Source organism: Puma concolor, chromosome B1, assembly GCF_028749965.1.
Source record: "Puma concolor isolate L17-30 chromosome B1, mPumCon1.1.hap2, whole genome shotgun sequence".
Classification (NCBI taxonomy): Eukaryota; Metazoa; Chordata; class Mammalia; order Carnivora; family Felidae; genus Puma; species Puma concolor.
In genome coordinates, this window is record NC_141670.1 from 134,912,224 (window position 1) to 134,937,465 (window position 25,242).

The following is a 25,242-nucleotide window of genomic DNA, read 5'->3' on the forward strand; positions in this document are numbered from 1 at the left end:
TCCTTGAAAGGACAACATTTTCTCTGCTCTCCGGGAACCGAGCTTAGTTCAAACTAAAATGTGAGGCAGCATAATTTTTGGGGGCGGGTTTGGAGGATATGGAACAACTGACCCCTCTCTCCACGTTCCTTTCAAGACAGGAAACTACATTTGCATCCCTTCGCTAATGATGGGCATCAAGTTTCAAAGAAGCGTCTGACCTGGGCCAGGGACACTGTCAGCTATCTTTGTAACTTTGAGAGGAAAGCAGGCGGTAGCTAAGCGTAGATGGTCGGCTCTCGAGACCCGGAGGTAGTGGGTCAAATAGGACCAGAAGGGGAAGCCTTGCCCTCCTCCGGACTTTGTCCCTCCCAGATTTCTGAGCTGGCGAGCAGCAGCTCCGCACTGCAGCCCGAGCCAATTGTGAAAGGCTGAACGAAGCCCAGCCCAGCGGAAGGAAAGGTTTCAGAGTTGTTTGTTTCTCCCTGATAAAGGAGCCCTTCCTTGCTTTTGCTTTTATTCTCTCTGGTATTGGACGGAACAACCCTCCAGAAGCAATTTAGAGTGATTGGTGAAAGGAAACACACCAAAAGCTCACAGCAACAAAAAGGATGAAATTCTTTCTGCAGTGTCTTCAGCTTCTGCCCTTACTGATCATCTTCAGCTTAGAGTCGCTTCTGAAGCTTTTCATTCCTAAGAAGAGAAAATCAGTTACTGGAGAAATCGTCCTGATTACTGGAGCTGGACACGGAATTGGGAGACTAACTGCCTATGAATTTGCCAAACTTAAAAGCAAACTGGTTCTGTGGGATATAAATAAGGTAATAGTGCTCACTCTGTTTTACTTTTTGGCACCTTTGATCTGTAGACAGGAATGCATTCTGTAGGCAACATCCCCTTCCAGCATCTCTATAAAGTAGGTAGAAAAAACTACTATTGGTATTTTATAGATTCATTAATGTGTTTATGATTACAGGATAAATGAACTTAGACAATATAGGATTCCCAGTTACTACCCATCACTAATTTGGCATTGTAAACAAATACTTCCTTTTGCCCTGAAAATAATTTGTAATCTCCTCCAAAGCCTGATTTCGCTGACCCTTCTATCTTAATCAGATGGGGAAAGTAATCGTTTTAAACTAGTCTACTAAAAGTAAGAGGTTTGCACCTGTTAAGAAAAAAAAATCCTGGCCATTACTGAGATAAGTGGGTTTAAAAAGATAGCCAACAGAAAGCAACATTATTGGATCATAGCAGTTGCCAAAAGTAATTTTTAAAATTATCTTTTTGTTAAAAACGATATAAAAGAAAAAACTCTTTGAGGTGCCTGGCTGGCTCAGTCAGCAGAGCGTGTGCCTCTTGATCTCGGAGTCGTTGAGTTCAGGCATGAAACTCCACATCATGAGTGGAGTGGCAGAAACTCCACATCAGGCATAGAGTTTACTTTAAAAATAAAACGAAATAAAAAATTTAAAAGAAAGAAAAGAAAAAAAACCTCTTCAATGTACACAGTGTTTTACAAGAATAGGTGTAGGCTTAAGGAAGAGAGGAGGACTTTGAATCTAATCTTTTATTTGGCCAATGGTAGATGGGCAGAGAGGTTTCCAGAAGGCACCTGAAGGCCTGAAATGCCATCCCTTACACGTTAGTCAGCACCCAGTGCTGTAAATAAGAATTTAGGGATTGCAAATTTAGATGAGAGTTCACCCAATGAGTGTGTAATTGAGATAGCAATCAACAAGCATTTTTTGAATATCTGTTGCATAGATTGTTAAGAACACAGTGCCAAACAGGACATAGGGTCCCCTGCCTTCAATCTCATAGGGAAAATAGACTTTAAATAATTATGTGCAATGAAAGATACAAACGAGGCCCAGTCCAATCTGATGTGGTCACTGGTGGTGAATGTCTGGCAGGTTGGTATGGTCAGACTCAGCAGAGCTCTCCACTTCTTCACAAGCTACCTTCTAACTTCATAGAGCTTTAGGTTCCTTTTCTGTAAAAGGAATAAAATAACAGTACTTGCCTTAAATTATACCAAGTAGCAGATATACCAAATAGCATGCACAAAGCATTTAGCAGTGTCTGGCACATGGTAAACACACATTAGTTCTTATTCACAAAGTGAAGTTTAAGCTACCATTGAAGAATTCAGGTATAAGTATTAGGTTACACATCTGTGTTAATGACTCCCAATGCCCTGTGCCCATTTGTACAATTTTTTTCTGCTTTGGAGTCAAGTGCTTTTATCCAACAAGTATTTATTGAGCACCTACTATCTTCCAGACACTATTCTAATGCAGAACTGAGGACACAGCAGTGAGAAAAACACAAACCTTATGAACTAGGGACAATAAACAGGATTGCTGTATAATAAACTATGTAATTGCTGGATGGTGATAAGTATAAAGAAAAAGTGTGAAGGGGAGAGGGACTTTGTATGGTAGGTGGAGGACAGGGATCGTGTTGATCATATACACAAAACCTCACTGAGATGGAGATAGTTGAGTCAAGATCAGAAGAGGCTAAGGGTGCAGTGAGCCCCTCACCTGTCTCTGCAGAAAGGGATCAGCAAATGCAAAGCCTGGCACAGAGTGAGGGAAAGGAGAGAAGTAAAAGAAAAGTCTAGATCTGTGCTTTCCAACACAATGGTTAGTAATAGCTACTAGCCACTTGTGGCTGTTGAGCATTTGAAATGTGACTCATCTGAATTGTGACATAGGTGTAAATACACACAGGATTTCAAAGACAGTATGAAAAAAAGTATGTTGAATATCTTACAGCTTTTCTGTGGATTACATATTGAGATAGAATATTTCATTATAATAATAAATATTCCAAAATAATATTTTGGATTATTTTCAGTTAAATAAAACATATTACTAAATTAAATTTTATTTTCTCAGGTGTGGCTAGCAGAAAAATTGAAATTAAGTACGTGGCTCACATTATATATTTTTATGAGACAGCGCTGGTCTAGAAACTTAAGTAGCAGCAGCTCCAGACCATAAAGTTTCCTGTAAACTATTGTTTGTGCTTTGGCTTTTCCTGGGAGAGCCAATGGAGGATTTTGAGACAGATTCTAGGCTGCTGGGGGGCAGGGAGAGCGGTTAGGAGACCCACAGTAATCCAAGCAAGAGATGATGCTGGTTTTGTAGGCCAGAGAGGTAGTAAGGGAAGTGGCAGAAAATCAAGAATAATGTAGTATTTGTTAAATTTATTTCATTTAAATAAGCCTTCAACAATTTTGAGATTATATCCTTCATATATATATATATATATATATATATACATATATATATATATATATATAAATAAAACTGTGTTAGTTTTAATGTCCTTATTTGGCCACATAAAAGATTGGCAGTCCAGGGTGCCTGGGTGGCTCAGTCGGGTAAGCGTCCGGTTTGGGCTCAGGTCATGGTCTGGAAGTTTGTGAGTTCAGGCCCCTTGTCTGGCTCTTCACTGCCGGCTCGGAGCCTGGAGCCTGCTTCGGATTCTTGTCTCCCTCTCTCTGCCCCACCCCTGCTTGTTCTCTCTCAAGAATACATAAACATTAAAATTAAAAAAAAAAAAAAAAAAAAAAAGATTGGCAGTCCTGGTTCAGTATATACACCACAGTCCACTTCCCTTGAAATTTTGCATATTTTAAAATTATGAAAGTCTGAGAACCACTAAACCTGACTGGGGAGGAGAGTAGAGTGGAAATTTCAAGCAGTCCATCCAGGCAGCAGATCCTAGAGACTTCTGGGCTGGTGGCTCAGTGGAGAAGGAATGAAAAAAGAGAGTTTCAGATTGTTTTTCAGAACAAGCAGGAAGCAGGGAGGGGCCAGATCAAATTCTTCCTCCAGGGTTCAAAGACAGATTGTCCCCAGAGATAATTTCTCAGATTAAGTCAAGCAGCAAGGTTAGCCAGGTCCAAAGATATCCTACTCAGGGCAGAAGTCTTCCATCTTCCTACTGGTCCTGAGGTCCATAAAAAAGGAGCATGAATTTCGGGAGGGATTAGTGGTGGCTTCAGCTTTCTTATTCTACTGAGACTCATGCCATGAATTCCTTATTGCTTAATGTAGATATTCTCACATTTCTTGACCATTCTCACCCCCATGCCTCATTAGATAAGTCTGTGAAGATAAATTTATAGAAAGTGCTGAGCACCTAGTTAGTATATACTCAAAGACTTTATCGAATGGAAAAGTGAATTAATGAATGGGAAAAAGCAATGGAAATAATCAGAAAAACTTATAGAAGTTTAGTAGTCTAGGTAATGAACAAAGAGTTTTAGTTGTAGGGATAGAGGACAAAGGATTAGTAAGGACTTAAAGGAGAGCCCAGGATTAAAAATTGAGAACTGAATCCAACATACTAGGGAAAAAGGTTAACACGGGAAATCTTGAAGAATGATGAGCAGTTCCACTGGGCTGAGAAAAATGTTAAGGATCTGCTTATTTTTTACTTCTCACCAAATGAATATGGAGGCTGTCTAAAATTTTTCCTGGCAGAATTTTAAACTTAAATTTCTTGCATTAAAAAAAAAACTTAAGAGACTCTTAAAAACTGAGAATAAACTGAGGGTTGATGGGGGGTGGGAGGGAGGGGAGGGTGGGTGAAGGGCATTGAGGAGGGTACCTGTTGGGATGAGCACTGGGTGTTGTATGGAAACCAATTTGACAATAAATTCCATATAAATAAATAAATAAATAAATAAATAAATAAATAAATAAATAAATAAATAAAATCTTTTCTGGCATAGTTCAGAAGGTGTGGAGTGCCAACCTTGGCCCTAAGTGAGGAAGACCAGGCATAGTTCAGAAGGTGTGGAGTGCCAACCTTGGCCCTAAGTGAGGAAGACCAGGGAAGTAGGAAAAGTGTGACTGCCAGTGTAAAGGAAGGGCATATTTTCCAGCACCCACTCTGTGCATTGACAGAGCCGACCAGTACTAAGCAAATCTCTGCAAATGAAATACATGGCAAATGGAGTTTAATTGCAAAATCTGTTCCAAATAAGAACCGAACTTTGTACAGACCCAAAGAATCAGTGCAATATACTTACTGAAACTTTTTTTTTTTATAGTGGGAAAGTATGTATAACAAAAATTTCCGTTTAACCATTTTTAAGTGTTGAGTTTAGTTGTGTTAAGTACATTCACATCGTTATGAAATGACCTCTCCTGGCCATCTCCAGAACTTTTTCATCATTGCAAACTGAAACTTTGCACCCCTTAAACAATTGCTCCCCAGCCTCCTCTCCCCCAGCCTTCGGCAACCACCGTTCAACTTCCTGTCACTGTGTATTTGACTATGCTGGGTATCTCAAATAACTAGAATTTTGCAATATTTGTCCTTTTGTTTCTGGCTTGTTTCACTAAGCTTAATATCATCAAGGTTCATCTATGCTGTAGAATGTGTCAAATTTTTATACTTTTTTTTTTTTTTACTTTTTTTTTTAACATTTATTTTGAGACAGAGAGAGACAGAGCATGAACAGGGGAGGGGCAGAGAGAGAGGGAGACACAGAATCTGAAACAGGCTCCAGGCTCTGAGCTGTCAGCACAGAGCCCGACGCAGGGCTCGAACTCACGGACCGTGAGATCATGACCTGGGCCGAAGTCGGACGCTTAACCGACCAAGCCACCCAGGCTCCCCTCAAATTTTTATACTTTTGAAGGCTGAATAATATTCCATTTTGTGTGTATACTACATAAATGCAATATACTTTTTTTAATTTTATTTTTTTATTTCAAGTTTTAATTTACATTCCAGTTACTTAACTTATATGGTAAAATTGGTTTCAGGTGTAGAATTTAGTGATTCATCGCTCACATATAACACCCAGTGCTGGACACAAGTGCCCTCCTTAACCATCACCCAGTTAGCCCATCCCCCACCCACCTTCCCTCAGGCAACTCTCCATTTGTTCTCTGTAGTTAAGAGTAAAAAAGAGTCTCTTCTGGTTTGCTTACTCTCTTTTTTTTTTCTTTCCCTTCCCCTACATTCATCTGTTTTGTTTCTTGAATTCCACATATGAGTGAAATCATATGATATTTGTCTTTCTCTGACCTATTTCACTTAGTATAATACACTCAAGCTCCATCCACTTCATTGTAAATGGCAATATTTCATTCTTTTTTCATGGCTGAGTAATGAAATCTACTTTTAAAGGAAAGAGCCAAAAGCTGCCTGTTAGGTACAGGAGGGCAACATAAAGTTTCAGTGTCCCTTGGGGAGTAAGGGCTCCTCTCCAGAGTATACAACAGTTTGTGTGAGAGATTTCAGTAAAAGGGAAAATACTCTATTTCCTTTTATTGCCACAGTTAATTAAGTTCAGTGAGCAAACTGCACATTCTTTCCATAGCTCTCCAGATTTGGGTTTTCTGCAAGAGTAATTGCAGGTTACTAGCAAATTCACAACACTAGTATTCTGTTCTACCATTCTTTCTGTGGGTAAATGTAGTAAGTCCATCCACTTGTGGGTTAGCTGACAATAATTTCTTGGCTTGCAGTGTTCACAGACTAAAACTCAATCCAAGGTATTATTTGAGACATTCTTCAAAATAAAAAGAAGCTACAAAATTGGTAAAGGCAAACCAACAAGCAAAAATGGAAACAAAAAAAGGGAAAAACAAAACAACTCTATGGTCTGATCCTGAATTTAAGTGACAAAATCAGTGCTCCAAATTGGGCTCATCATTCCGTTTCTCAAATCTGCTCATGACCTCCATCTGACTTGTTGCAACACCTTGTTGCGAGTTACATAAACTAAAAAGCAAGGACTTCAGCTTTGGTTCTTCCCACCTTCCTCATCCAGTCACCAAGTCCTGCTGATTTTACCTCCTAAAGATATATTTTAAGGCTCATTCTCTTCTCTGCATTCTTTCTAGTAGTGCCACAATTAAACTTGTATCATCTCTTGGCTGAATCATTGGAACTGCCTACTAATTTTTCTCTCTTCCTGCAGTGTTGACCCCTAAAATCTGTCTTCCATACTTTAGTAAGAGTAATCAGTAAAATACTGACTATATGACATGTAATACTAACTATATTATAACAAATCTGAGTCCATAATTTAATCAGTGGCTCCCCACTGAGTTTTTGGATAAAACTTAGTATGTCATACAATGCCCTTTAATCTGGACTCCTGCTGGCCTTGAGCTTTATGACTCAGCAACACCAGTCTGCTGATATTTTTTCCCACTGGACCTTTCTCCTATCCATCCCTTTGTTTACACTCTGCCCGGCATGCCTTTTTCCTTCTCTTTACCTGGCTGTTCTACTCACCCTTAAGATCCAACTCTGGTACCTCTTCTTCTAGAATTGTATTGCATGTCCCTCCTTTGTTGTGTTCCCATAACTCTCTGTATATTGTTCTGTTATTATGCTTACCACAATGCATTAATGCGAACCATATGACACTGCCATTATTCAGTCCTTTATTCTGACACTAACAATTTCATATGTCCCACCTAAGTCTTATTTTAGGTTTCTTTCTACTACACTGTGAGCTGGCTAAGGTCTATTCTCTGTCTCCTTCATATTTGTGTCCACCAGGTTCTTCCAAGCACCGTGATTAAAAATTAAAATGTTAAAGGAATGAGTGAATGAGTGGATGAATGAACTGTAATTAACCCTTTATCTATTTATTTTGCAGCCGGAAATGTACATGAATAGTTTTTTAGTGACATAAAAAAAAAAAGCTTAATGTTATTTTTTAAAATCTTGAAATGGAATACATACATGCATATATTCACAAAGTATGTAAAATTCATGACTACAAAACTAGTATTTTAAGATTTTTTTTTGTTTATTTTTGAGAGAGACACCTAGTGCAAGCAGGGGGAGGGACAGAGAGAGAGAGAGAGAGAGAGAGACAGAGAGAGAAAGAGAGAGAGAGAGAGAGAGAGAGAGGGAGACACAGAATCCTAAGCAGGCTACAGGCTCTGAGCTGTCAGCACAGAGCCAGATGCAGGGCTTGAACTCATAAACCACGAGATCATGACCTAAGATGAAGTTGGACATTTAACCAGCTGAGCCACTCAGGTGTCCAAGATTTTTATGTTCCTTAAAAAAGGTTGCTTTAAGTTCAGTTCAGAATAAAAGGAGCTAGTCAAAGTAGTGAGAGCAAAGTGTACCTGCATCCCTGCCAAAAATGCATCCAGTTAAATTATTGCCAAATGCTAGTTCAAACAACCTGACTATCCTTCATTATTTTCAGTTGTTGATATAGGTTCATGTTATTTATTTTATTCTCTTTTTTTTGTTGTTGCCTTTCCTAGCATGGAATTGAGGACACAGCTGCTGAATGCAGGAGACTGGGTGCAAAGGCTCATGCCTTTGTGGTAGACTGCAGTAATCGAGAAGATATTTACAGCTCTGCAAAGAAGGTGAAATTTTACATTTGGTTAGGATTGTATCATGTCAGAGCTAGGAGGGATTCTGGAGGTGACCTCGTCATGATGCAGACAAAGTAGCAGAAGTTTTGTGACTTGCCCAAGGTTGGGCAGCCAGCTCGTGGCAGACCCAGAACTAGAATCTAGAACTGAGGTTCCCAGACTTTGGTGTGTTCTGGAATCTTCCAGAGAGCTTTTTAAAAAATAGATACCCCAAAGGTTTCTTTCAGTAAATCAAGGGCTGGATGCAGGAAGCTGCATGTATAATACCTTACACACCCACACCTCACCCATCTAATTCTGCTACAGGTAAATTCTTGGATGACACTGCGAAACACTGGCAGGGTCTTCTGACACCCAAAGAACTGAGTCAGGGAGTTAGGATAAATTTAATTGCTTATCAGGCTTTGATCATAGATAGATAGATTTCTATAAAGCATTATTTGCTTTTTCTGTATATAACTGAGATATGCTATGTATATATATCATGGAGTTTCACTCTGAACACATTCGTACATATACTTGTTAACTAAATACTACGATAGTAAGAAGAATCAGTAGAATTACCTGGTCAAATTCCTTAAAATACACATTCCTGGACCTCACCCCCAGATAATCTGATTTCAGCACAGTATAAAGATTCTGATTCGAGCAGCTTTGAGAACCTCTTTGTTTAGGGAATTTTAGTTTGAGGACATTTTGAACTTCTATTCTTGAATTGTAATCTTTTATTTCAAACTGATGCCTCTATTACTGGTGAGGCCTGAGCTCAGACAAAAGAATAAGTGAAAATTACCCCGGCTAGTGGTGGGAAATAACTTTCCTGGAAGGGGGTACAGTAAGAGCAGGGCCTGTAGGTAAGAAACGTCTGCACTTAACAATAACTGTTTTACTTAAAATTAACAATGGTTTTCCTTCATAGAGACCTACATGCTTCCGGTTAATACTAGGTGTATCACTGCAAGTTTCTTAACCCCTCTGTGCCTACGTTTTCTCAATTATAAAATGGGGATCACAGCAGCACCTACCTCAGGGTTGTTAGGAGAATTAAGTGAATTAATGACGTAAAGTTTTTATATCAGTGCCTGGCACACAGTAATCACTTCTAGACTCATCTTGGAATAAGCTGTTCTGGAAAAGATAATTTCATTATTTGAACCTATTCCATGTGTTTTAACCATGCTGTTTTTTTTTACTGAAATTGCTCAAGGATAAACTATATGCTTAAACAGAATATACACAATGGCATGTGATTATCAGATATTCTGAAGTTGTTTTGATGTGGTTATTTTAGTATCAGAACATTTTTATGTCACCTGACCGTTTAAACTCATGACTTTCTTTCTTTTTTATTTTTTAAAAATTTTAAGTTTATTCATCTTAGAGAGAAAGAGAGAGAAAGAGCATGCGCATAAGCGGGGGAGGGGCAGAGAGAGAGGGAGACAGAATCTGAAGCAGGCTCTGAGCTGTGGACGTAGAGCCCAACACAGGGCTCAAACCCACGAAGTGTGAGATCATGCCCTGAGCTGAAGTCAGATGCTTAACCTACAGCCACCCAGACTCCCCATGGCTTGCTTCCATTATTGAGCCATTATTGAGAAATGTGCAAACCAGACATTCACACTGTGGGGAGACAATAGATGCAGATGGGGAACTCAAGTATGAAGGAAGGGACAAGTGTGTCTGGGTAAATGCTTTGACAGTGTAAAAGAATCAAAGTCCTGTTACTTTGAAGGCGGTATAGCAGCTCCATCATTTCAACCACATACATGTCCTGTTTTTTTCAATATCTTAGGGGCATTATTCTGAACAACAGTTTTCATTTTGTGCTAGAGATGTGGGTATACGTACCAATAGTGTTGATCAAAGGCCAAATACCTTAGCTTGACACTTTAATAATTTAAATACAACCTGATGAAATTCATTTCTGTCTGACAAGACTTCAGCAGTTGGCACATCATGTCCTGCTGGGTTGCTGATGGGTATTCCACCTCCTGGAGGTTTGAGGCTTGTCTTGGGCTCTGAGGTCAGAAGATCTGGGAGAGTCTCAGCTCCATGTGACCTTTAGTAGCCATGTGATCTAGGGCAAGAAACAGGCATTCAGTGTTTCATGTTCCTCCTCTCTAAAGTAAGTGTACCAGGAGTTGCAGGCTCATAGAATTATTGTGAGAATTAAATGAGATAAATAATGAAATCATGCAAAATGCATAGCACAATAAAAGTCTTTAATAGGCTATTTGTCACGTCCTCCTCAGTCCCCAGCACACTGCAACACTATCTAATAATGGTAACTCCTAACAGAAGTTAGCTTTTATTTAGAACACAATGTATAACAGAATGCATTGTAACGCTAGGGTCCAACTACCAAGAAGCTTAGTTACTCAAAGAACCGTAAAATAGGCCAGCTGCCACCAGGGGAAGATAGTTGGTGAACAATAGAATGGAGTGACAGACCACAAAAATAAAGCAAGAGAAGGTGTGACTAGCTTAATGGTATAATCAGTTTTACATAGTTTCTTATATAGTCCCTGCATTTGCCAATTAATTTTTTTTTGCTTACCCTTTGAAGTAGTATTTAAAAAATAAATGCTAGGTTTTTGTCACCGGTTTTGTTTTTATTTGCCAGATGCCTCTCGGGTATAATAAATAGAGCAAAGTCAAGAGACTAAATTGCAAAAGAAAATTTCTACCTGCCAGACTTCCAGGTCTAGCTGTTTTGAAATTAAGTAGCTAAGATTAAAAAGTTCTTTTTTCCATTTTGGCACATAGATTACAAAACTACTCTTTTTTTCACATCTGATGTAAAAAACACATAGTTCTTTAATGATCCTTGCATGCAAACCTTCGTTTGTAACTCTTAATGATGCAGATATTTGTCTTATTTTTAAAGGTGAAAGCAGAAATTGGAGATGTTAGTATTTTAGTAAATAATGCTGGTGTAGTCTACACATCGGATTTGTTTGCTACACAAGACCCTCAGATTGAAAAGACTTTTGAAGTTAATATACTTGCACATTTCTGGGTAGGTATGACTTCTTTTACAAGAACATTCCCTTTTGTAAAACCCAAAGACTATGTTTAAGGTGGAGCTTTCAGTAGACATAAAGATGTGTCAAATCAATACTGAAGTTTTCTCCAGGCACTAAGGATAACATCATACAAAGAGGTCATTTTTGAGGGTGCCTGGCTGGTGCCATCAGAAGAGCATGCAACTCTTGATCTCAGAGTCATGAGTTCGAGCTCCATGTTGGATGTAGAGATTACTAAAAAAAATAAAGAAACTTTAAAAAAAACAAGTCAATTTTCTTTTATTTTTAAAAAATTTTTTAGTGTTTATTCATTTTTGAGAGAGAAGGGGGGAGGGACAGAGAGAGAGGGAGACACAGAATCTGAAGCGGGCTCCAGGCCCCAGGCTCCCAGCTATTAGCACAGAGCCTGACATGGGGCTCGAACCCATGAACGGCGAGATCATGACCTGAGCCAAAGTCGGGTGCTCAACCAACTGAGCCACCCAGGTGCCCCCCAAAGAAGTCAATTTTCTTTCTTCCCTTTTTTTTTTTAATGTTTATTTATTTTTGAGAGAGAGAGAGAGAGAGAGAGACTGAGCATGAGTGGGGGAAGGGCAGAGAGAGGGAGACACAGTTTCCAAAGCAGGCTCCAGGCTCCAAGCTGTCAGCCCAGAGCCTGTCGTGGGGCTCGAACCATGAGATATGACCTGAGCCAAAGTCGGAAGCTCAACCGACTGAGTCACACAGGTGCACCCAAACAGTCAATTTTCATGCTGTGGTCAAATCTCATCAACCATTTTCCCTCCCCGCCCCTTAAAAATATTAATAATAATAATTAATTAATAATAAACTTCAGCTGTTATATATGTTTTAATTTTGAACTGGATTCTTAAAAAAAATTAAAAACAAAAATAAACTAGATTCTCACATCTCTATGTGATCTTATTTATGAAAGAAGGAATTAGAGATAATCCAAGTCCTCTTCTGTGGTTCTGTTAAAAGTGAGCCCAGTTTGCTTTTCAGATTCTCAGGAGACTCAGGCCTTGAGTATTTTCTGGCCCCAAAGCTGCAAACTTTATTATAAATCTCACCACTCAAGGTCTATAGATTATATATAGAGAGAGAGAGAAAAAAAAAAAGAATTTCTGAAGAGGCTGAAAATTGCCCAAATAGCCCATTCCTTAAAGGGCCTCTCAAAGGTTTCTTGGATGTCAGTTTGGGAAGCATAATCTCAAAAGAATGTTGGAGTTGGTAAAAATGCAGTATTATCTTATGTCAGTATTTCCAAGTTATTGACCTATGTCTTTGTATTTTTATAACTTACAAGTTTGCCTGTCTTTCTGCCTCTGTTAGAATGTAGGGCATTGCCTTAATTGTTTTTGAATCCTCATCACATAATAGGTGCTCAGTAAATATTTATTGCATTCGGTGACTACTAGAAGATTGCTGTTCACTTCAGTATTTTGGTAAATGACATAACCAAACTATTTGCTAACAATTTCACATTGCATATAAATTCTTTTGATAACTGTAGATTATTATATCTATTCAATATATGAAATGATAGAAAGTATCAGTGACAAAAGGTAAAGAGAGGACCAGGGCATATTAGAAGTTCACAATTTAAGTGAAATGGATTCTTAAAGTTTTCAGTATCCATTGCCTTGCTTAATTAGTTTTTCTAATCCAGGCATCCTATCCATTTGCCTCATGTGGCCACATTTGGCAGTTAATCTAAATTTTTTTTTCTTTTATACTAGGAAAATGTTAATAGAGTATAGCTTTGTCTGGAAATCTTCCCAATAGGTCTACAAAATCAGAAATAACAATATACCATTGTCTCTTAATCAACACTATTTCTAGACTACAAAAGCATTTCTTCCAATGATGATGAAGAATAATCATGGCCATATTGTCACTGTGGCTTCAGCAGCTGGGCATACTGGGGTCCCCTTCTTACTGGCATATTGGTAAGTCAGGATGTGGTTCCTTAATTTGTTCCTATGCTTGTATGTGATTTCTTACCCTAATGAAAACTACTGTTAATGATGATAAACTTGAAGTTGCCGAAATAGTCAGTTGCACAGTCTCTTGTACAATAGCTTTATCAATCATTAATCCCCTCCAGGCTGACCATTCTAGAGGTGGCTGCAGGGAAATTGTCCAATTAGAAGGCAGCTCTTAAAGCAGTTCTCATCCCTTGTAGGAGCAAGAAATTATACAACAAGAGTAATCTTTTTGTACCATGAATAAAAGTTAATAATTTTTAATAAAGTAACTTTGTGGAAACAAAGTAGTATAAAGAGAAAGTATAATCCAGGATTCTAAATGTTGTAAACATCTAAATAGTGGAATTGTTGTAAAAAAAAAAAAAAACTATAATAGTTATCCATTTAAAAATCCCTGCCATTGTAATAACTGAAGAACTTAACTATCACAAGCAGGGAACAGTAATGGTGTGCTCCACTGTATACTGTAAAAACAATTCTTTGCAATATAGTGAGGCCACCATAGCCAACAGGAACCTACGAGTTGCACACACCCCAACAGTGCTTGGCCAATTTCTAGAAACAACAGATATAGTTGTATGCGTATAAATATATAAACACAGGCATGGGTAGGTATCTTGTTTTTATATAATATCTACACGTGTATACATACGTATGTATGCATATATATAAAAGATATATATCTTGCATTTAAAAGTTTGCAAGGTGGGAATGCAAGCTGGTGCAGCCATTTGAAAACAGTAAGGAGGTTCCTCAAAAAATTAAAAATAGAACTACCCTACAACCCAGCAATTGCACTACTAGGTATTTATCCAAGGGACATATGCACCCCAATGTTTATAGCAGCACTATCAACAGTAGCCAAAGTATGGAAAGAGCCCAAATGTTCATCGATGGATGAATGGATAAAGAAGAAGTGGTATATATATATATATATATATATATATATATATATATATATACACACACACACACAATGGAGTATTACTCAGCAATCAAAAAGAATGAAATCTTGCCATTTGTAACTACGTGGATGGAACTGGAAGGTATGATGCTAAGCGAAATTAGAGAAAGACAAATATCATATGACTTCACTCATATGAGGACTTTAAGAGATAAAACAGATGAACATAAGATAAAGGAACACAAAAATAATAAAAAAAAACAGTGAGGGGGACAAAACAAAAGAGACTCTTAAATATGGTGAACAAACAGAGGATTACTGGAGGGGTTGTGGGAGGGGGATGGGCTAAATGGGTAAGGGGCATTAAGGAATCTACTCCTGACATCATTGGTGCTATATGCTAACTAATTTGGATGTGAATTTAAAAAAATAAAATTAAAAAAAAAGAAAAATATGATAAGATGGTCCACAGTAATTAACTCATATATATTAGTATTTCCCAATATGTGAAGGCAAAGGCAGATATATCTACTGAAAATGCCCAAGGAACAGCTTGAACTTTTTAGGTAGGTTAACCAATGAAGAAACTTATATTCTATAATTAAAATAGAATCAACTTTTATCCGGAGAATGCAGTAATTTAGCCTTAATGACTGACGTTTGACAGGGGAGACCAAGGTCATTCTAAGACATCTGATTCTTAAGTTGCACTCTACAATCTTTCCACAAAACTCATCTCCCATAGGAAACCAAATCAAATCATTATTTGATATGCCTTAAGGTTACTAAAGATGAGGAGAATAAATTGTTTTAGTGTCTAGACATTTTCCTTTAACAAAAGTTGTTAATATCCTGGTCAGAAACCATGCCTAATTATGTATTCTCTACTGCACTTGGACCTCAATACCTGTTAAGTAACAACAGCAACAAGAGGGGTGTGTGGTTCCCAGCCTCATCCCTAGACTGTTGCAAAACTCCTCTGTCACATGGTATGCATAAGCTAAGACTTTCCCATCCAATCCAAAAGGAAATAGTCCAGAAACAATTCAGTTATCTTTTACCTGAGGGTCCCGTATACTGTGGGTATAGTAAGTAATTCATGAATGTTTATTTTCCTTGAAAAGTCAAGATGAGCTTCCTGTGCTTATGTTTATCTGTTTTGTTTTGTTTTTACTATTTGATCTCTCATGAACAGTTCATTGTAGCTTTATCCAGAAGCCATTGAAATGAGAGTTATCTAATTATCTTTGAACTTTACTGCAGTGGCAGAAATCATTCTAAGTATTGTAATTTGTGTATTACATATCTTAGTGACGTTAAAGATGGAATTTATTTTCTAATGTGACCTTGTGGCATGTACTATAACCCCCAAAAGCCTGTAACTATATTTTCTAATATGGCACAAAAAAGTATATAGACACTCATTAAATCTGGAATTATGTGAAAAAAATAAATAAAAGTTTGCAAGGATATATACCAAGCCATTTTACTCGAACCACACCTAGAGAGTGGTTATTCTTTGGTAATGACAAGTAATTTTATTTTGTTCATCTATATTTTCTGTCTTCCTTTCCTTCCCTTCCCTCCCTTTTCCTTTCCTTTCCTTTCCTTTCTTAACATGTATTTGTTTTCTAATAGTTTCTAAAATGGGGTGCCTGGGTGGCTCGGTTGGTTGAATGTTTGACTTTTGTTTTTGGCTTAGGTCAAGATCTTACATTTCATGAGTTTAAACCCTACATTGGACCCTGCACTGGTAATGGGAAGCCTGCTTGGGATTCTCTCTCTCTCTCTCTCTCTCTCTCTCTCTCTCTCTCTCTCTCTCTCTCCCTCCCTCCCCTTCCCCACTTACTCTCTCCATCTCCCTTGAAATGAATAAATAAACTTAAAAACATTTTTTTATGAACATAGACTTGGATTGAGTTTTTGGGTTTTGGGGGAGTTTTGTTTGTTTTTTAAGATGAAATTGCTGTTGAAGCAGTTACAGAACAGATGTGTGATGCAGATCATGTATTGTCTCTTTCAAACCCAGTTTAGGTTAGGTGATTGTCCCCTGGCCATCAAAGGCTCACATCATTTGGCATTGTTTTCCTTGATGAAAGCTAGCTGCAGGTGTTGCTACTCAGCTACTACACGAACTTCTACTCTCTGCCAGATTCTTAGTCCCCAGGCATTGAGGTAACCCAAGAGAATCAGAGGATCCAACAAGGCTGTGAATGCCCTGTCATGCTTCCTCCTCGTTGCCATGGTAAATACTGTAACTCTTGATTCTAATTTGATTCTACTCCACTGAATGTTTAGCTATGAAAACCAAGAGAGAACATGTTCTGTATGAGAAACTATTGATAGTGCTTTCAGCAGAAGTAAAAGTTCTCATCAAGTGTTGTCAAAGCAGGAACGACACACACAGTTTGTGCGCAGATTGCACACTACACAATTCTAGGGGGCACTGTGCATATTCGGGTCCCCTTAAACTTAAAAAATCTTCCAGGAGATGGCAGTAAAGTAGCTTTAGAAGAGGAGCAGGTTTTTCTGACTCACACAAAGGTACCCTTTGGGCTAGAAATAGAAATGTGCTGTGACTGTCTGGATGTATATATGACTGAACCCAAAAGGCCTGTATATAAACTTGTAAGATTCTGGCAGGTGGGTGTGAGGACCTCACCCTGCGGCTGCCCAAGACAAACCTCCAGGTTCCCTTATTTGTTAAATCTGCCACTTGCCAATCTGGAGTGGCCTGCCTCTTTCTTTGCTCTCTCCCCGCCCTCTGTGTGCAGGGGAGGGGTGGGGGCAGTTTCAGATCTTGCCCAAGGAGCTCCAGAGGAGATTGCAAACCAACAACCCCCACAGTGCTTCAGCTTCCTTTTTGGTAAACGGGGATCATAGTAATACCTATTTCACAGAGTTGTTGCGAGGAGCAAATGCAGTTAATACATCGGAAAAACTGAGGACAGTGCCTGACATGTAGTAATCAATTTTATGTGCGATTATTTTTGTGTGGTTTTTCAAGTTAAGATTTACATTTTTATTTCTGTTTTTTAAATTTTTTTTAATGTTTATTTATTTCTGAGACAGAGAGAGACAGAGCATGAGTGGGGGAGGGGCAGAGAGAGAGGGGGACACAGAATCCGAAGCAGGCTCCAGGCTCTGAGCTGGCAGCACAGAGCCCGACGTGGGGCTCGAACTCACGGGCCGGGAGATCATGACCTGAGGCAAAGTTGGATGCTTAACTGACTGAGCCACCCAGGCACCCCAAGATTTACATTTTTCATGAGTAAATATAGCCATCTATCTTTTAAGCCTTCAGTATATGTCTAAGTTTAAAAGAAACAAGTTGAAAGAGAACTTTGCATAGCTTTGTATTTTCCAAAGCACAGGTTAATTGGCAAGAATTTACAGCTACTTTGTGTAATTGCTAATAAATATAGACTTAGAGAAAAATAATCTAGTAATTGATGGCACTGAGTTGCACATTTTAAAATGGTTAAAATGGCAAATTTTATGTTATGTATATTGTCACACAATTAAAAAAAATTGTTTAATGTTTATTCACTTTTTGAGAGAAAGAAATAGAGAGTGGGGGGGTGGGGCGGGTGCTGAGAGAGAGGGAGACACAGAATCCGAAGCAGGCTCCAGGCTCTAAGCGGTCAGCACAGAGCCTGATGTGGGGCTTGAACCCACGAACCATGGGATGATAACCTGAACCGGAGTCAGTCACTTAACCGACTAAACCACCCAAGCACCCGTATTTTCACATAATTTTTAAAAATCAGTAATGTAATATTCCAAAAACCACTGAATTATACACTTCAAGTGGGAGAATTATATGATACATGAATTTATTTCTCAATAAAGCTGATTTAAAAAGAAAAAAAAAACCTAACTGGAAAAGTAATGTCTGCTTAAAGTATTATTAATTTGCCTCTCTTGGCAAATGAAGGAGCTGTGACAGTAAGAATTGCTTTGCATTTTGATTTATTTATTTGACAAATATTTTTTGAGCAGCTATTATAAGCCAAGCACTGTGGTAGACCCTGGGGATTCCTTGGAAACCAAAATAGTCACAGAGCTTATAGTACAAGTTTGAGGGACAGACATTAAAAAAAAAAAAAAAATCACCCAAACAAGTATTTAATCACAAATTCAAAACAGGCTGTCATGTAAAACTGAAGATTACTACATAATGGAAATAATTTAGACTAGGGGTCAGGAAAGGCCTCTTTGAGGAAGTGAAGCAGAGTCTGAAAGGGAAAATGGGACTTGTCCAGGAGAATTTACCCAGGAATTCCCTGGATGTATTAAATAATTAACAGGCTATGGAGACATTAAATCTTATGGAAACAGCAACAACAAAAACCAATGCTTTACCAGTTTTCCTAGCAAGACCTTTAAACCCACTCAGTTCTCGCTCCAATAAGTGTTCTGGGTCAATGCTTCTTAGACTTTAATGCCTATAAATTTACCTGAGGATCCATAATGCACATTCTGATTTGGTAGGTCTGGGCTGGACCCTGAGACTCAGCTGATGGCCATGAGGCTCGGCGAAGGACCACACTTAACTAAAGAAAACAGACATCTGAATTCAATAGATACCTCAGCTTTCTCTAATTATCTTCTGGCCTCTCTGTTTATTTCCAGTTCAAGCAAATTTGCTGCTGTCGGATTTCATAAAGCTTTGACTGAAGAACTGGCTGCCTTAGAAAGAACTGGAATCAAAACAACATGTCTCTGCCCTAATTTCATAAATACTGGCTTCATCAAAAACGCAAGTACCAGGTAAGTTGAGACAGAAATGAAGACGACAAAAGCATTGGTGATTGCTATGAATATCAGCCATTCCGTGGGTTTTCTTAAATATTTTAATCCTTAAAACACCTGACATTCAATTCCCTTAGCTCATCTCAATTTCAGCTCCTGTAGATTGTGGGAAAGCAGGTGAGGCAAAGAGAAGGGGAGAATATATGTAAACATAAATATGAGGAACTCAGATGAACTTGGTAATCCTCCTTTTTTTCTTTTCCTGAGCAGTGGTTTTCTGACTTAAGTATACATACCTTTCACCAGGAATGCTTGGGAACCATGTAGAGGTCCGACTCCCAGAGATGTTGATTGCTTGTGTTTAGCTAGGAGAGGGTAGTGGTGGGGAAGGGGCCTTGGGACTCTGTTTAACAAGCATCATCGGTAATCTAGAGATTATCCTCCATAGTGAGCACTAGTCTTTACTTAGTTAAAAAATAAAACTATATGGCTCAGCAACCGACTTCAGCTTAGGTCATGATCTTATGGTTTGTGAGTTGAAACCCCATATTGGGCTCTCTGCTGTCAGTTCAGAGACCTCTTTGTTCGGATCCTCTACCTCTCTGTCTGCTCCTCCCCTGTGTGCACTCTCTCTCAAAAATAAATAAACATTTTTTAAAAACTTATAAAACTATAAAGGATAAGCTCTGAGGTTAGTTTTTTTTTTTTTTTTAAGTTTATTTATCTTGAGAGAGACAGAGACAGCACAAGTGAGGATGGGCAGAGAGTGAGAGAGAGAATCTCAAGCAGTCTCCGAGCTGCCATCCTAGAGCCTGATGTGGGGCTCAAACCCATGAGGCTGTGAGATCATGACTTGAGCTGAAACCGAGAGTTGGATGTTAACCATTTGAGCCACCCAGGTGCCCCAGAGGTTAATTTTTAATGTTTCTTTTCTTTGGGAGTAGTTTTAATGTCTTTGTAACATGATGCATAAACTTTAAAAAATTCCAACATATAGAAAAATACGAATAAGTAAGAAAGTTTATTTTTAAATTGCCTTGAAACCTTCTATCTACTGCAAACTACTCAACATTTTGATGAACATCCTTCCAGACATCTTTCCATGTATACCTTAAATGTCTAAATTATATGTAACTGGCATATATTACATGTGGGGTTCTGAAAACTGTAGGTAAACTTATTTCCCTCAGCCTTATGTCATGGACGTCATTTCATGTCAGTAAAGACAGAACTTTATCATAACTTGTGTTGGTTACTTAGTCTGAACATCAGTATCTACTAGTAATTTTTACCCTGGCGCAGCTGCAATGAACACCCTAGTGATGAAGTTTTGGGGTGATGGGGGGTTCGTAAGGTCCAGAGTTGCCGGCCAAGAAAGAATTCTTGAAGACGTTTTTGGTGCCAAACTAGTGATTTTATTAAAGCATGGGGACAGGACCCATGAGCAGGAATAGCTGCATGGGGTTGTGACAGGTAACTCATTGTATACCCTCAGGTTGGGGCAGAGTCAAGGATAGAGTAAGTCTCTAAGGTATTTTGGAAGCAAGGTTTTTAGGACCTTGAGTGGCTAGCTGTTCCTAGGGAAACACCACTTATTACCATTTAATAAAACCCCAGTCATGAGACTCTTCAGATGTATATTGCGGGGGGGCATAAACTTGGAGGATGATTGACAACATATATCTTGGGGCAGTTGAGATAAAGGAAGTAGACTTACAGGATCCTCAAGGTTGTGACAGTGTTAAGCCAAGGTTCTCTTTTGCCACTAGCAAACTGTCATCATCCAGGCAGCTGAGCCCCTATAGAGGGAGGTCACTCTGCTGGTTTGAAGGACTTGTCACTGGGCTGTAGGCAGTAAGGGAATTTAGTTTTTCATTTGTCTTAGTTTCCCACATCACCATGGCAGTTTTCTTTGTTCTTCGGTAGCCAGGAGTGTCTGAGGAATATCACACACATTCCACCTGGGGGGTGGGGGGAGTGGGTATGTGTGTGCCAGCCTGTATTTTGCCCTCATCTTGCCCCAAGCTCCCTCATCACTAATGCGCACATATTTTCACATTTTGGTGGTGTCTCCTTCAGGTAGATTTCAGAAGAGGGATTACTGGGTCAAAGGGTGTACACATTTTAAATATTCGTACGTGCTGCCAAACTGCCCCGGAAGTGTTTCACCAATCTGCACCTGTACCCACGGGGCAGGAAGAGCGCCACCGCTTTTCTACTTCCTCAGCAGCCTGCCTTCTGGTGATGTTCTGCCCTTTCCATACAGGAAGGATCATCTTTGTTTCCTGATGACCTAGTAGCTACATTAAAGTGTTTTCTTATGTTTTTTGGTAGTAGGGCTTCTTTCCTTCTATTTTTTTTAGGTTTATTTATTTATTTTCAGAGAGACACAGCACACACACAAGGGGGGGGGTGCAGAGAGAGAGTGTGTGCGAGAGAGAGAGAGAGAGAGAGAGAGAATCTCAGGCAGGCTCCCCACTGTCAGTGCAGAGCCCATGAACTGTGAGATCATGACCTAAGCCATAACCAAGAGTTGGATGCTTAACCAACTGAGCCACCCAGGTGCCCCTTTTTAAATTTTATTTAAATGTTTATTTTTTGGTAGTTTGACTTCTTTTTTTTAAATTTTTTTAAATGTCCATTTATTTATTTTGAGAGAGAGACTGTGAAAGCAAGGGAGGGGCAGAAAGGGGAAGGTGGAAAGAATCCTACGCAGGTTCTGTGCTGTCAGCACAGAGCCTGACACAGGGCTCGATCCCACAAGCCATGAGATCATGACCTGAGCTGAAATCTAGAGTTGAATACCCAGCTGACTGAGCCACCCAGGCACCCCAGTAGTTTGACTTCTTTTGTCAATTGCCTGTTTCATGACCTCTGCTCACCTTTTCTATTGAGCTATAGAGTTTTAAATTAATATCTATAGGTTCATTGTACATTCAAGATACTATCTTATATGTCATACACATTGCATATATTTTCCCCAGTTTGCTATTTGCCTTTCAACTTCTTTTTATTTAGTTTTACATTAAAACTTCTCAGTTTATTTTCCATCATGGCCTATAGGTTTGGCGAGATATTTATAAAGGTCTTTTTCAGCCCAAGCTTATAAAAATACCCACCTATATTTATTTCTCCAGTACTTTTATGGTTGGATTTTCACATTTGGAGCTTTGCTCCACACAAATTTACTTTAAGAAATAAGGTCATGGTAGGGGCACCTGGGTGACTCAGTTGGTTGAGCCTCTGACTCTTGATTTCAGCTCAGGTCATGATCCCAGGGTCATGAGATCGATCGAGCCCTGTGTCCCTGCTTGGGATTTTCTCTCTCTCTCTCTCTCTCTCTCTCTCTTTCTCTCTCTCTCTGCCTGTCTCCTCTGCTTGCATGTTCTCGCCCTCCTTCTAAAATTAAAAAAAAAAAAGTCACCGTATAGCTTGTTTTTCCCAAATAGTTAATGAATTATTTTGCATTATTTATTAAATAATACATCATTTCCTTCACTACTTTGAAATGTTATCTTTATAGTAAATCTGCATACATACTGGGATCTATCATGCTGATAAGATTCAATTTTTATTTATTTATTTTTAAAAAATTTTTTTTTTTTTTCAACGTTTATTTATTTTTGGGACAGAGAGAGACAGAGCATGAACGGGGGAGGGTCAGAGAGAGAGGGAGACACAGAATCGGAAACAGGCTCCAGGCTCTGAGCCATCAGCCCAGAGCCCGACGCGGGGCTCGAACTCACGGACCGCGAGATCGTGACCTGGCTGAAGTCGGACGCTTAACCGACTGCGCCACCCAGGCGCCCCTATTTATTTATTTTTTAATGTATGTTTAGTTTTGAGAGAGACAGAGTGTGAGTGGGGGAGGGGCAGCAAGAGAGGGAGACATAGAATCTGAAGCAGGTTCCAGGCTCTGAGCTGTCAGCATAGAGCCCTACATGGGGCCTGAACTCACAAACCACAAGATCATGACCTGAGCTGAAGTTGGACGCTTAACCAACTGAGCCACCCAGGTGCCCCTAAGATTCAATTTTTAAATTTCATTTTGCCTCTTTCCCCCAATTCATCTGCCTTTGGTAAAAATATATGTTAAATTAATGAAGAATATTCAATGTGGCACTTTGGGAAAATATCGGGTTCTATTTAAATACATCTTAATGTAAATATGTCTACCCACAGTTATAGAGCAGAAAGCCAACATCAAGCAGAAATTTGGTAGCTGTGCAAAGATCTGATGCCCTACAAAGAATCTATCAAATTGTCCTAAAAGTCCATTTTTAAGATACAATTTTGTTAGAAAACAAAAGCATATTTATTTCAGAAGACCTAGTGTTTAAACTCATCTGTATTAATCAAATAAACCCTAATTGGACTCTGAAGAGAAAACAAAAGATGAATTATTTCGGGGTCCTGAGGAGTGGAACTGACCAGAAGTAGAAAGAGGATAAAACTTCACTAAACTGTCAAACAAGTACTGTATGATCTCACTTAAGTGTGGAATCTAAAAAAGCTGGACTCATAAAAACACAGTAAAATGGTGGTTACCAGGAGTGGGGGAATTGAGGAGATAATTGTTTCAGGATATAAGCTTGCAACCAGTAACTTAACTCCTGGAGTTCTAATGTGCAGCATAGTGATTATAGGCAGCAATATTGTATTATAAACATCAAAGTTGCTAAGAGGCTAGATCTTAATTGTTCCCATCACACACAAAAAATAACCATGTGTTATGATAGAGGTGTTAGCTAATTCCACAGTGATAATCATATTGCAATATATAATTGTATCAAATCAACACATTGTACACCTTAAACTTACATGTGATATGTGATGTGTTAATCATATCTCAATAGAACAAATAAATTTTTTTAAGAGTTCATTAAAATTAAAAGGGAGTGTCACAGAGAGTAGTACCATCCTCAAGGGTAAGATTTGCCAATTTCCTCCATTATTTAATAATTTTCAGGGGGAAAACTCTCATTGGATCCTAATATAATATTTTGAGTCAACTTTTTCACTCAGACTGCCTTTCAGCAGTTAAAAACAGGTACCATATTTTTATAAAATTATAATTGGGTTTTTTAACCTTGCCCCCAGGACAAGGCTACATAAACTAACGTTCCTTGTGGGCAAGAGTGCCCTCTCTGGCAAAGCTCTACTAGTGACAATTAAAAAAATAATTGGGGGAAATAAATAAATAATAATTGGGAAGCTTGCTATGGGGGGAAAAGGATAAATCGAAGTTGGCAGGAGTCTAGACCAATCACAGGAATATAACCTGGTTTGGCAAGGGTCTGGGTCTTGGTCCCTGCCACATGAACCCCTTTGAAGATAAACTGATACTAGAGTAGATACCAACGGTGAAGTTGGTTTTAATCTGGAAATTTAGTGCTAATTAGAAGACAGTTAGATCTTAGTCTATATTGTGGACACTAAATAAAATTTGTAATTTTCTTTTTTTTTTAAATATGTTTAATGTTTATTTATTTTTGAGAGACAGAGAGAGACAGCATGAGCGGGAGAGGGCAGAGAGAGATAGAGAGGGAGACCCAGAATATGAAGCAGGCTCCAGGCTCTGAGCTGTCAGCCCAGAGCCTGATACGGGGCTCGAACTCACAGACCGCGAGATCATGACCTGAGCCGAAGTTGGACGCTCAACTGACTGAGCCACCCAGGCGCCCCAAAATTTGTAATTTTCTTAAAACTCATGACAATGCTTTTGCTTGTAGAGATTAAGTAATTTACCTGTAAGGAACAGAACTGAGCCTCAGGCCAAACCTTTTCCCTTTTCACACAGAGGAGGGCCTTTCTGAAAGAAGGAAACTAAACAAACCTCAAAATGATTGATTCCAAAGAATTTGTATCATATTAATGTTGGGACTTACATTCCCTTTTAAAGCACATCAAAGATACCGTTTATTGATTCTTATATTTACACATCTAACACACTGCAAAGAAACTGGTTTACTATAGCAGTTATAATTCAGCATAATCTGAGTTAATTGGAATTAAGTGTAATCAGGTGTTCTGAGTAATTTTTTTTGATAGCTAAGAGTTATTTGCATTAAATAAACTTGGATATCAAGAAATCGTTTTATTAAAAACATTTTTTGAAAGCCTGCTGAATAGGTGCCCGACTAGGCGTAGATACCTTATATAAATTACCTCTAATCTCTAATCTAGGAGGACTAGAT

At 38.8% G+C, this 25,242-nt stretch overlaps 1 protein-coding gene across 1 annotated transcript in view; it reads left to right on the plus strand.

Annotated features, from left to right (window-relative positions):
• The first annotated feature begins 431 nt into the window (after positions 1-431).
• The window catches only part of HSD17B11 (hydroxysteroid 17-beta dehydrogenase 11), a 34,904-nt gene continuing 10,093 nt past the window's right edge, over positions 432-25,242 (plus strand). Inside the window, exons 1-5 of the mRNA XM_025922376.2 lie at positions 432-800; positions 8,256-8,363; positions 11,260-11,391; positions 13,241-13,347; positions 18,926-19,063. Of these exons, the coding sequence (XP_025778161.1) occupies positions 591-800; positions 8,256-8,363; positions 11,260-11,391; positions 13,241-13,347; positions 18,926-19,063 (695 nt within the window). The 5' untranslated portion in view covers positions 432-590. The remainder of the gene's footprint in view (positions 801-8,255; positions 8,364-11,259; positions 11,392-13,240; positions 13,348-18,925; positions 19,064-25,242) is intronic.